Genomic DNA, 13812 nt, shown 5'->3' with positions numbered 1-13812 from the left:
GCTTTGCGTGTGCTTTGGGTTGCCTTTGGCTGTGAGTCTTGGCAGTTGTCCTTTGCTTTCGCTGTGAACCTTTTTTTTGTCCCTGTTCCTTGCCTTGGCCGAGAGCCTTGTGGGCTGTTCTCCTCCTCTCTATTGACCCCGGTCGTGAGCATTTATGTGGCTTGATAGGGAGATGTCATGTTTATTTGATGTATGAGGCGATCTATTAATTCGAAAGTTGGAGAATTTTGATTTCGGCATGAGTTTGAAAATATTAGTGGTGGTTTTCCCGAGATCATTTTCTTTTTGAAGTTTGGGAGATTTTAAATCTTATTTTGGAAAAGTATTTGGTTGAGACAAATTAATTTCATTAAAGATGTCATTGGGGTTTGGATACTGGCGTTAGGAGGTCATTTTGACTCGGGTTGGTCCAATTTAAAAAAAAAAAGTGAGAAAGTGATATCCATTTCGGATTGATTCAAGGATTTTCGGGTCTTCCTTTTCGAATCTTTTTGTCACAAACTTTGAGGGCTGATTCATCCTTCGTTATTTTCGATATTTTAGGTGAATCAGTCTCTCCTCTCTCTCATCCCATTTTTATTCTTTTTTTCTTGCTTCTTAGTTCGATTTTCGATGTTTATGTCCGATACATAAGTGTTCACGTATAGCATTTTGATATACGTGAAACCATCAAATAAGGTCGCAAGTAGTTGGTTTTGTTTTGGGGCGTAGAGCGGTGATGACAAAGGCCCACCGGAGATAGTGCAGAATGATATGTCATCCTACGACATCAGGATCCGATTCAGGAATCCATCAAGATCCGATTCAGGAACCCGGTGAGCTGTAGGATGACAATATCATTCACCGACACAAGACTAGCGGGAGTTGACCCGAATCTTCTTAGGTTGTTGGTAGTCTTATGCCCGACAACACGATCGACTCGTGGACAACTACTTCTCAAAATTAGTACAAATAAACTTAATAGGAACAAATACACATTTTTCTAAAACAAAAATACATTTTTCGCTACAAAAAAAATTAATACAACCCACTTTTTGCATGTTTGAAACCTATGTGCATGTTGAAAATATAAATTTTAAATACATCTTAAACATCAGTTGTCCACCTGTTGATTACCTATTTAAGCCAAGCAGTACCCTCCTGAGTGAGGCTCGATAGGACACCCTTCTAGTTGAATGGCGGACTTTATACATCCCGGTGACCGAGTAGCCTTCGACGACCCTCGAATACTAATATATAGTTGAGCCTAGCCCCGACCCGAGTGCTTGCAGTCCCCTCTTCTAAGACTTTTTCATATGTTTTTCTTGGAATTTTTGGACAAAGCACACGTGGTCTCTTTTTCTTTAGATTTTCTCGTGTTTTCTACGATTTTAATCGACTTGTCGATTCGATGATTTCCTTGCATTTCTCTTGTCGTGAGTCTTTAGACGACCTTCCTTGAGATTTCTGAATGATGTCTCTTTGTTTTCGTTTATATAAAGCATTTCAATCTGTTTCCTCAAGTTTTTTGTTTGTACCTGTTGCATCAATTACACCTAAGGAACAGTGGATATCCCAGATATACAAGTTTGTTTTGCGTTTACAGCATGTTATTCTCTTATAATCATTTCCCTGCTGTACCTTTTACTTTTCTTTACACTGCATGTTGTACTTTTTTTTACTGCATACCCTACTGCTTGCCCTGTGCTACATATTCTACTATTATGCTATACACTGTACAACTTCAACATGTTATCCATAAAATATCTGAAGAACTACAACCATAGGGCCGCTGGATTTGATATTATAACCTGACACCCTAGAAAACTTAAACTCGTCACGACAAGGAACTTGAAACTAGCGCGGTGGGCAGCACGACCATCTTCAACAACAGAACATGTCTTCCCCAGTTAAACCATTCATTTCCTAGAAATTAAAATAACAATCCATAGGATTTCGAGGTTGTTCGCCTAGCGCAACATAAATCCTCAACCTTTTCGTTAGGCATTTGTATAGCTCTGCTATACGATATAGGCCCTAACTCGTTTTAGGATTCTGAGGTTGTCGTTCGTTACGACCTAAATCCTCACATCTTCCAGGCTATTTGTGTGATCGTTTCACGCGAATGTAAGTCCTAAATAAATAAAATTGGCAGGATAAAAAACTTGAATATTTCTCCTCGAAACTGAAGCCAAACCATAGGGTAGACTGGAAAGTCACCGAGGATCTCATCTGGATCTGTCGCATCCTCTAGTTCTTCTTCCTTTGAATTTTGTAATAAATGTTCCAAGTTTGAACATTTCCCTTTTACACACCTCTTTGTCCAATTTGATTGAAAAGTCTAATCTTTTTTGAAGTCCTTGAAGATAATTTTTTTTTATTTTTATCGAGAGTATTCTTAAGAGATTTCAGTCATTTAAAATGTAATTAACTATATGAGCTTCAAATAAAACGGTTTCGCAGACCCAAACGGATGTCATATCTTTCTTAGTTTATTTGATCGAGTCTCACCCTCAAATCTTGTGTTTATCCCTCGGGATAGATACAAGATTTGAGGTTGAGTGCTCTTTCAATTAAACTGTGAAAAAAATATGAGGTCAGTTTGATTTTATATTTTTCTAAAATTATATATATATACGTAAATTAAAAAGTCTTTCCGAAGCGGGCGACGGGATTTCGATTCCAGCTGCCGACAGCTTCTTACGGGCGACCCCCAAACATTAACTTTTTCCCCTTTTAAGCGCCGACATGCCTCTAAATTGCATTAATTGTGTTGTCTAAATGTAGCATTCATGCCTTTTTTTTTCTAGAATTATTAGCCCAATATTCTACAACAATATTCTTAATAGACCAATCATCTCATCCCACGCGAGATTGTATCCACTAAAACAAGATAATTTGCCACTTTTTGAAAATAATTATGAAAGATTAATTCACAACCTTTCAAATTCCACACCTTATCCTATAAACAATCAATTCTTTTGATTGTTTTCTTCTATAGATAAACACTCCCTTTCCTTCCAAGTAAAAAATAAATTTACTTGAAAATTGGCGGCCCCAATTTTAAAAGAAATTTAGTGTTCTTCTTGCTTCCAAAATAATAGATCATATATTGCAAGATCATTTACCACAGAAGCAGCAGCTGGCCTTCCGCGAAAGAGAACTCCTATTGATACACCAAAGCTTGGATAACAATGCGCAAAATTTGTTGTCCCATCTAAAAATGAGAAAAATTTTAAGCTAAATATTACCAATCATTACAATCCATACACAAAAAAGTATTTTGGAAAGAAATCAGCCATTTTAAGTCAAAATTGAGATTGAACTGCTACCCTCGAATCATTTAGTTCTTTAGATCATTTTCATTCTTAACCTTCAATAAGTAATGAAATATAATAATGAATTAACTTAGTCTCGTAGTTAAGGCTTGATACAATCACGCTATCATAAAAGATTTAAATTGCACCTACGGAGGTGCAAATGATCCAGGATGCACGAAACTTATACTGTCAATGGCGCCCTTAATATGGCGTTGAATTCGTAGTTCCCATGAATTTACAATACTGAGCATTTTTTCCATATCCAATTCCATTTCCTGGCACCATTAAATTACAATCCAGAATCATCGATTAGAGAATCAAGCTAATAACATGAAGAACACAGGATTTCTTATGTACTTTATGCTGTTTCTTAAGAGTTATTAATAGGATTTCCCATTCCTATGCTTCCAGCAGAAAAAGTAAGATAAATTGCATTCAATCCCCATGGGAATTGCTAGTATAAATTTTGCAAACCGTTGTGAATAAGAAAAGACTTTGATAATGGTTAGTAGAATTTAAAAATAATAAAAGTTTACAACTTATAAAAAAATGTCACAAATTCACATAATCACAAGAAAATTGAAATTCTACATTTCTGCAAAATAATTAAACAAAAGTAAGTTCAAAATTTCATCTCATACGAAGCAGCTAATCATGATATCCAATGGAAAAAATGCTGGTTTGTTGATATTGCAAAGTAAAATATCATCACCACCATTATTCATATCCCAATTGTTTAGGATTGCTTTATGAATTCTCACTCTCCATTCATCCCTATTAAATGTTGCATAAGAGTTTATGCCAACATTGTGTAAATCTTTTAGAACCCCATGTTAACATTTGCAAACACATTTTAATTATCCTTCGATATTTCATTGTACGTGCACAAATCATTTAGCTCTATTAATAAATACAATATCATCAAATAAATTTTATGTGACATTATAATAAATAGATCACATGCCCAATGTCCAATCAATATAAATAAATTTCAATGTATCCTTGACTCAATCATACAAACATCCTAACAATTTCACTTCCACCACACTAAATTGGCAATCAATTACATTATTGCTGGTTTTTACCCGAGAATCAAATCTATAAAATTCTAATTTGCCTTACAAGTTTATAAAATTTAGCTTTAATTCTTCATATTATTCAATTACCGCACGACATGCCAAGTAATTTCTCTATTTTCATAACCAATTTTTTGTATCAACTATATGTTTATTATTCTATATGAAAGATCTTATGATACTCAAACTATTACAACAAGAAATCACCTTATCTTCTAGTAAAATTAATTGATGATTATTGATACCTGATAAAATTGCATAACTTTATTCTCAAATATTGATATTTAAATGCTTGTTTTCCAACTATTTGGTATTTCAAAAATTTATTGAAAATATTTAAATTCAACAATTATAATGTCATTCATAAGTCTACAAATCTCAATGGGTATCTTAACTAGATATAAAGTTTTACTTTCATGATAAAAAATTCAATCAAGGGATACTGAAAGAGTTTTTTGTTAATTGTTAAAAAACTCTAATTGCATGTAACATATCCATGTTATTATATAATCATGTGATTACTTGCTTCATTTTTTCTACTAGAAAAATTTTATATAACTTTCATTCATATGTCCTGAATAATTGATTGTTTATCTTGTAATTATGTGCTGAATGTTCTATACGTAATCACGAGGTTAGCTATTATATGTTATGTATTAAAATCACCCTAAAATTTTTATGCCATGCATGCTATCTTATCTTGCACTTAATTATTGGCTGTCTCGTATTTTTCAAGAAATGAAAATTGTGGATTAATTAGTAATTAACAAATGTGGTGTAATTGTCTCTAGTTGACGGAATTTCCCCATCATTAGCTACTCCATCTTCCATTAAAGTTGCCTACTTAGCTTATTAGGTCTTAATACTTAATGAATTTAATCTTAATTGTTATTCTATTAGATTGATTGAGTTTTTATATAACATTTAATACATAATAGAATATAATTTAAGTTTATATTAATTTAGTTATTAATAACATAAGTTCTTAATATTTACGTTCCATAACACAAATTCCTCCCCAGATATAACCAAGCATACCAGAATGTTCTGAACGCATCTAATCAGAGGCTCCAATGCTACAAGACTGGCACGACAATACATAGGTCAAAGAAAATCAATGTGTAAAATTATATAAACTCCTAGTTGTGTGTACATTTATGCAGCTTTGGTGTTGAGTAATCAAAGTAACCAAAGCTTGTGTAATTAAGCAGATTATTTACATTGCGCTTAAAAAATATATAGGGATTTTCCTATACATTGCACTTATGTATTTATATCTAACACCTAACTTCTGATATTTACTTTTATAACGCTTTAGTGTCACAATCATATCAAGATATATGCATCAACATGTGTAATTCACTTAAGAAATTTAATATTAGGAGTGCTCTTAATTTAATGTTAAAGAATTAGGTATTATGTAAATAAATTTTAAATTTTAAATGTTACATACGTAAATACATAAGAGTTATGTGCTATATATGTAAATCCCCCAAAATTATATTGCTCGCTCACTTACATAATCATACATGCGTTATGTGATTGTTCATGAAAGTTGAGTTGGATAAAGTACTTGAATTCGTGTTCTTCATTAGCATAACCAATTTAGCACTTACATTGAATGCTATATGATTAGTTGAATTACTTGATTGAATATTTATTTATTTATTTTCACATATTTAATGGTATTTTGAGTTGGAAATAATTTAGTAAGTGTTGTTGCATGCTCAATTCATCCTTTTTTATGTACCTAAAGTCATTACAAATTTTGACCACATATCTAATACAGATTAAAAAAAACAAAATAAAAAAGAAGAATCCCAAAAAGTTGGGAAAAGACAAAAATTCAAGAGTATATTGCATTATTTTCAAGCATGATATCCAACATAAAAAAGGAAAAGAATAAAAGAGGAATAGAGGATTGAAGGAAATTTATTGAAGAATAAGTATCCGATAAACAGAAATACAATCTAAAGATGAGAAAAATGGTCTGCAAAAAATATATATTTGTTTTAAAAATAAGGTAAGCAAGAAGAAGGAGAAGGAGGAGAAGAAAAAAAAATCCACAGTGAAATTGGAAAAACAAAAGACCCAGAAAAAAAAAAGCAGAAGAATGAAGTTATATTGCATCCATAAACAAACTTAATAAAACAAAAACCACAGAAAAAAAGGATAATATTGAAGCACATTACACACAAGCTTTCAAACATAAAGAAAACAAATTAATAGAAAAATGGAGGATGATAAATTTAGGAAAGTCATGAAAAAATGCATGCATAATTTCTATAAGATAAGACCCCACACTCATCAAAATTTTTGCCCTCTTCGGTTCTAATTCCATTGTGACCCCATTGATTCGTGAGATCCCTACTGCACATGCATTAATCCATGAAATATTATATTTATTATTCTGCAGCTCATCAATTAGTGGACTAATGAAACAATTGTAATTATTATTCTTTAATGATGAATGTTTCCCATTAGAGACTCCCATACGATTGAATAAATACAAATATTGAAATAAAATATCAACTAATTCATTTCAATTCCTGTCATGATATCCAAACCTTAGGCTGTTTTCTTAACATTTTCATAAGTTTGAAGTCTTAATCGCTACGTTAGCCATAACCTATAAAACTTCGTTGTTGTAATTCTCTTTCTTCTTTTTCTCCTTTTCTTCATAAAAGCATGACCACAAATGCTTCCCATGTTGCAGACTTTGTTGTTGTTGGGTTGTAGAGCCTAAGCAAAAGGCAACCGACGCAAATGTATCTGGTTGTGCGCACTTAAGCACACTTGGGTGCTGCTCAAAAATAGGAGCCGGCGCATAGGCGCCCATTATGGGGCGCCGATACAGAGCGCTTAGCGATTAGGCGCCAAGTTTGGGCGCCTAAGCGCCTAGTGCGATTACTACACCAAAAATTAGTTTTTAAGCCAATTTTTTAGCGTGGATGTAGATCTTGTTGTTTTCTTCTTTCTGGATTCTTCGACAAGCATATCAATGAAGGTGAGGAGTATCGAAGAGTTGGATTTCGGTGATTCGGCGTGAATTTTTCCGTCGGATCTGAAAGTGAAGATTGTTGGTTCATATCATATAAGTTTCTTCGTGTGAGTGTGGAAAAGAAACTTGTGAGTCCTTTGTAAAACTTTTTAAATTTCATAGTGAAATTTTTGATGATGTAGTCCCATGATTTTTTTTCCCGTTCTTAGATTTTTCCATGCAAAATCCTTGTGTACATTTCTGGTTGCTTTGAGCTTTGATTGTGCTTCTGTGTTTCTGTGTTTAAATTTTTGTTTCGATTTTCTCAAATCCTGTGATCCTATACCGCAGCAAAATTAAAATGTGACTCTTTCGCAGTAGATTTCCCTGGCATTGCTTGTGTTCCTTTCTTCTTCTTTTTTTCCTTTTTCTTGTGAATGGATCTATAATTTTTCTCTCCAAAGTCAACAATAATAATACTCGCATTCCTTTAATCGCGGGTTCTTTTGGAATTGAAGAATGCAATTTATATCCAAAAGACGAGTTGCAAAACATTCATTTAATATATGGTTGAATGAAAAAAATTATCTAAAATGTTTGCAATATGTTCTCAAAGGCCGACATTTACAAGACAAAAAACACAAAAAGGCTTGCTAGGAATTTTCATTTCAACTACTCATATTCTAATATATTCTAAGTATTCTCCTCTTCACATGGCTTTAAAATCTAAAAGATTCTCATCTCATGCTTTTGGATTATTGATTCAAAAGCCATGTATCTTATACTAACTCCTCTAATAAATTTACTTTGTAGAACCCCTAGTCATAGCAACCAAAAATAACCATAACTGACGAATCCTTGCCATCATAGCTGATCACGGAGATAGTAATATAAAAAATCCATCACCTTTTGAATTGTCCTCCATGTAACTGTATTATTTAACAACCCATTATCTATTCAGAAGTCAACTAAAGATTCCAAGTGCAGTATTTTATTTGGCCCTTCATGTTGTGTCCTTCAGGAATAAGTTACAAGATGATTCAACTTGCTAAAGAAAGGAGTAATATACACCACCTTAAGGAACCAAATATCAAGAGTATCTATTCTCTAAAAAACACTTAATCAAAATAAGAAAAAAAAGTGGCTTCAACACCTAAGCCTTGGCCGCCCATAATTTATTATTTTCAGAATCATATTTATTTCACTCTTCAAAAAAACTACTATCAGAAAATTTTAAAATGATATTTGTGAATTAGCATAAACATAAATGTATAAATTTTCCAATGGGTGATGTTAGATTTCTTATTTCCTTTCTATTATTCGGAACATCTCGAAAGCATTCTCTACACTTAATATCTCTAGGTTTTAGTTCTTTCCCTTATTGATCATTGCAAGCTAGTGTGTCATATATTAAGAAAAAAAAACCGAAAGTGATATAAATACCAATTTTCTCACTTTTTTTTCAATATGATCAAAAATCAATTTAACATTGAAATTAAAATAGCCAAATTAAATAATGTCAAACGCAGCTTTAACAATTTTCTCTCCTCATAAATCTAAGAAAAAGAAATAATATATGAATCCATTTGTGTGTATACATCCCACAAAGTGCTTAAACGAAAAAACAGCCACCTACTTGTTACTCTACAGGCTCTTCTTTTTCAAAAAAAAAAGTTCCCAGATAATATTAGTGGAAGCAATTTTAACAGATGCTAGCGTCATAAACGGGTTATCTATAAAGATCATTGGCTTCAAGAGTATTACATAAGTCCCAAGTAAATCCTTTCTCTACTTGAATACCTCAAATAATCTTATTCTCAAAATGTTAAAAAAGTAGTCTTTATTCATACACATTATCAAAATAAAGAAAAAGCTGATTCTCAAGCAAAAAAACACAAATGTATAAAAATACAACCATTCCCTCATGAGAATAGTGCATACGTCCATTAATGATCATTATTTCATCGCCACTCATCCTAATAAAGAAATAACATTTACAAATATTTTTTTATAGGGACAATTAGATAAAGACCACCTGAAATATTGATACTTACAAATTAAACATCCACGTTATTTTTTTGAACTACTGAACCAATGTATTTATGCGTGCCAAGATCAAACTATTAAGAATTTCATAAAAATGAAAACTATGGGTTGGTTTTACTATGAATTTTGATATTTGAGTCAGAGTAGAGGTTTTACCATGAATTTTGATATTTGAGTCAGAATTTGAAGGAAGGAGGAAAGATGGTGATTAATTTGTAAATAGCAAGTTTCGGGTGGTCTCTATTTAATTGCCCCTTTTTTATAATAGATTAACCTTTTCTACCACTAATCCAAACTAACAATTCTACTCTAAAATTAATCACACCTACTCAAACAAAGCTTTTACTAGAATTACTTTCTACTCTGTCATTATAGATTTAATCAAAAGGTATTTCAATATAAACAAGTTCGATAAACCAAATCATGCAAGAAAATTTATCATGAAAAAAGCCTCCACTAAACATCCTTTAAATTTATTTTTATCATGCAAAAATTTTTTTTCATAATCATCAATTCTTTCTTATCAAATTTCAAGTTATTTCAATCCCTAAATCAATCTCGAAGGCTTTAACTAATGCAAATTGAGATAATGCTAAATGAAAAAAAAACCCATAAAAAAGTAAAATATGGTAATTAGTAAAATTAATTTAAGAAAAAAAGAAAAAAACCAATGGAATGCGGATGAGCCTTTCCTGTAAAATATAAATTCAATGATCAAGTAGATTTAATATTAGAGAAGTGGACAAAATCTACACTCAAACATATAAAATTGATTATCTCGAAATATTTGTTCCAATTAATAAAAAGCACAGTAAAAATTCCCACATCATTAATAGCTTACAAAAACTAAAAAACGATAATAAGTTGATGAGAAGAATACCAGCTAACATGATGACCAGCAAGAAGAAGAAGTATATATTCTCACTAGGAAATAACTCAGATATAAAACAAAATTATGTAGACTAATAAATGCATTGTATGGGTTAAAAGAATCTCCAAGAACATAATTTGGAGAATTCGCTGAGGTAATGTGCTCCACAAAAAATATAAATAAAGTTAAAGAGATCATACATTATTTGTGAAACAATTGACTTTAGGGTAAGTCTCTATTCTACTCATTTATCTTGATGAAATTATCATGGCGAGTAGTGAATAAAGGAATGGGAAAATTTAAAGAAAAGATTGCTGCAAAAAAAAAGAAAAAAGTCATGCTAAAATACTTTATTGGTTTTAAAGTTCCATGCTCTTGTAATGGAATCTTCTTATCATAACTAACAAGCATAACAAGGTCTTAGAAGAATGGATAAACTAGGATGCAAACTTAGTGAGAAAATCATGGAATTTAAATAAAAAAGCTAAGATACTCCAAAATATAGAACATTAGAAAAAATTGCTAATATGATATTGGTGGGAAGTATAATCTAATTAGCACATATTAGATCTAACATAGTAACTTGAGAGTGCAAGGAGTCTGGATGGTCTAATCAGTCAATTCATGTACAATCCTAAAATTCATATTTTATATTAGTATATAAAATTTTACAATATTTCAAGAAATCCGAGTCAAACAAATTCATTCAAATAGAAAAATGATTTGACCTTTAAGCATATATAGATGGAAATTAGGCAAATTTTATAGTTGAGAGGAGGTTAACATTGAGATATTGCACGTTCTTCGAAAATAACCTCTTAGACTTGGAGGAGTAAAAAAATTATATAATAGTAAAATATAGCACAGCATAATAGTCAACTTTTAATCTATGGCACAGAGAACCTATGAATTAATATGGTTAACTAAAATCATACAAGATTTAGTGCTTAAATAGAAAGGACCTATAAGGTTCAATTGTGACAGCAAGTGAGCCTTCAATGTTGAGCATAATCCTTTACAATATGATTGTATAAAGCACATTGAAGTTGATAAACACTTTATTAATGAGAAGCTTAATAGTGGTCTAATCTGTACTCCATCCATAAAAACAGGTGAACAAGTTACATTCCACTAAAGATGATCAGATGAACAAGTTACCTACAATCTCAAAAAAGATGATCAGGGACGGCTTTTAAAAATTATCAGGCAAACTTGAAATCCATTACATACATTTATTCACTAAAGGGAGAATAAGAAATCCTTGCATAATTTTTTACCAGTCGAGACCCATGAATTCGACCTCCTTCCTTTTCCACTACCATCACCACCTCATTAACTTGTAGGATCCCAACTATCTACTATTAATTTGTGAACTATTAAAATTATTCTATACTTATTATTTTACATATCCATCTTTATTAAAACTATTAATTCTATAATTATTATATATTGATTTTGTATGTTTCCAAATAAGAACCTCTAATGGGATTATCCATCTTTATTAAGGGCCTGTTTGGTTCGGCTTCTGCGCGCGGCCGCGGGCGCCCGCGGCTTCGTCCCGCATTCCGGTGTTTGGTTCGGCGTTTCGCGGCAAATTGTTGGCGAAGCGGATCGATCCGCGGCCGCGATATTAGGCCGCGGTCCCCGCTTTCCTCTTACCCATTGTCCCGCTTACCCCTTTCGTTTCTCTTCAGCCCTAACGAGTTCCCTTGCGGCTCTCCTTCGTCCTCTTGCTTCGTTGCCCCGCGCTCGACAGATCTGAGGTATAACGAGCATTTTTCTTCTTCTAATCGCAGATTTGAGGGTTCTTTACGATTTTTTCGAGTGTGATGTTTTCTCTACTCCTATCCTTCCTACTTCGGCGATTTTTTCTTCAACATATGGAAAAAACGACTGTGATGTTCTTTACCCCTTTCGTTCATCACTAGGGTTATGCCTTCTCTTTACCTTCTCCTTTGACGCATTCTTGTTTGGTGGCTAACGGCTCAAGGATGGTCGCAGGTTGTGGTTGTGGCGGTTGATTCATGTGTAGTGGTAGTTGTTAATGCAATTAGTGGTGTGAAGTGCATAGATGACAGTGCATATGAGCTGTCGAATTGATGTGGAGTTGGCTTGTTAATGTCATGATACCTTGCTCTTCTTCCTCCAAATGATGTTAAGTTCGGTTAGGAGGGGGATTGATCATTCACTTCTTCTCTTGCTAGCGATCAGGAAGTTGTGTTTTTGATTCTTACATCTCCTATTTTCGTTTTCCCCATTCCTTACTTTGACAGTGAACATACATTTTCGAAATCCCTGTTTGGTTCGGCTTCTGCTGTATCTGCTTTGATGTTTTTGGAGAGTGCAATTGCTTTTGTGAAGAGTGATATGCTCTTCCGGGTGTGGTATTTTTGGAGTGCATCGCATATTTGATTCCAGCATTCTATTACTTGCTGTTTTTTCGAGCTGGTTGGTTACTTATCTGTTGAGGCACACAGGAGACGGTGTTATAACATTTTGCTATTGATGTGTTCTTGCTGTTCTTTCGATCTAGCCACTATAAGACCTATTAATTGATATGTTCATTGGAGGATTGAGAAATCTCAAGGAAAGTTTGTATCAATAGAAGAGAGCTAGCCACTATAAGACCCCTGGAATTACTTAACTTGTGCATTACATTCCTATAGCTTGCTGTTTTTGTTTGGTGGGTTCGGTTGTTGGATGAATTCGGTTGTTCCCACGAATTTCTTTTTAATTATTACATAGTTTAGGGATTGATATGGCTCTCAAAAAATGTCTTTTTGGCTTTGATTTTCAAATTCTCAGCACCTTCTTTAAAGGATATTGTTTTGCAACACATATATGCATATGAAGGAACTATGAGGTTATGGTTTAATGGTACTCATCTTTTACACTTAAAGTGCAATTTTTGAGCAAAGAAACAATTGGAATTTCATTTTTCTGGAATGCGACAGTGCCTTCATGGCTTTTTTGCTCGATTAGGCTGTTTTATGGCTTTGCTGTTTTATCGACAATGTCTTCTTCGATTTTTTAGCAAAACTGTCAATGCAATTGGAATTTCTATGCGATTTAATGGTACTAATCTTTTACACTGGTTAAAGTGCAATTTTTGAGCAAAGAAACAATTGGAATTTCATTTTTCTGGAATGCGACAGTGCCTTCATGGCTTTTTTGCTCGATTAGGCTGTTTTATCAACTATGTGGCTTTGTTGTTTTATCGACAATGTCTTCTTGGATTTTTGAGCAAAGCTGTCAATGCAATTGGAACTTCTATGCGAATTTTGGGTATTGGAAATTATGTGGCTTTGCAGTTTCTGCTTGGCTGTTTCTACTAATTTCGGCCTGCTTGCTTGCAATGCATTCCTTCCACCGCAAGATACTCCTATGCTCCGGATTTCTGTTCTTTTCCGGTTGTTGATTGTTATTGTAGTTGGGTGTGAGAAGATTGTGGCTGCACTAAGGGAGAGAAGTAATGAGAACTTGCATGTTATATATTGTTTATATGATGTAAGTTGTGCTTGTGTGTACAACAAATGAGTC

At 33.0% G+C, this 13812-nt stretch overlaps 1 protein-coding gene across 1 annotated transcript in view; it reads right to left on the bottom strand.

Annotated features, from left to right (window-relative positions):
- LOC110028725 (phosphatase IMPL1, chloroplastic) overlaps positions 1–13812 on the bottom strand; it is a gene marked incomplete at its 3' end in the record, with an annotated part of 55512 nt that overhangs the window by 31009 nt on the left and 10691 nt on the right. Inside the window, 1 exon segment of the mRNA XM_020730692.1 lies at positions 3108–3196. Coding sequence (XP_020586351.1) covers positions 3108–3196 — 89 coding nt within the window.

Source organism: Phalaenopsis equestris, unplaced genomic scaffold, assembly GCF_001263595.1.
Source record: "Phalaenopsis equestris unplaced genomic scaffold, ASM126359v1 Scaffold000522, whole genome shotgun sequence".
Classification (NCBI taxonomy): Eukaryota; Viridiplantae; Streptophyta; class Magnoliopsida; order Asparagales; family Orchidaceae; genus Phalaenopsis; species Phalaenopsis equestris.
Note: the sequence above shows the minus strand (reverse complement) of the source record. Positions and strands in the feature narration are given on the sequence as shown.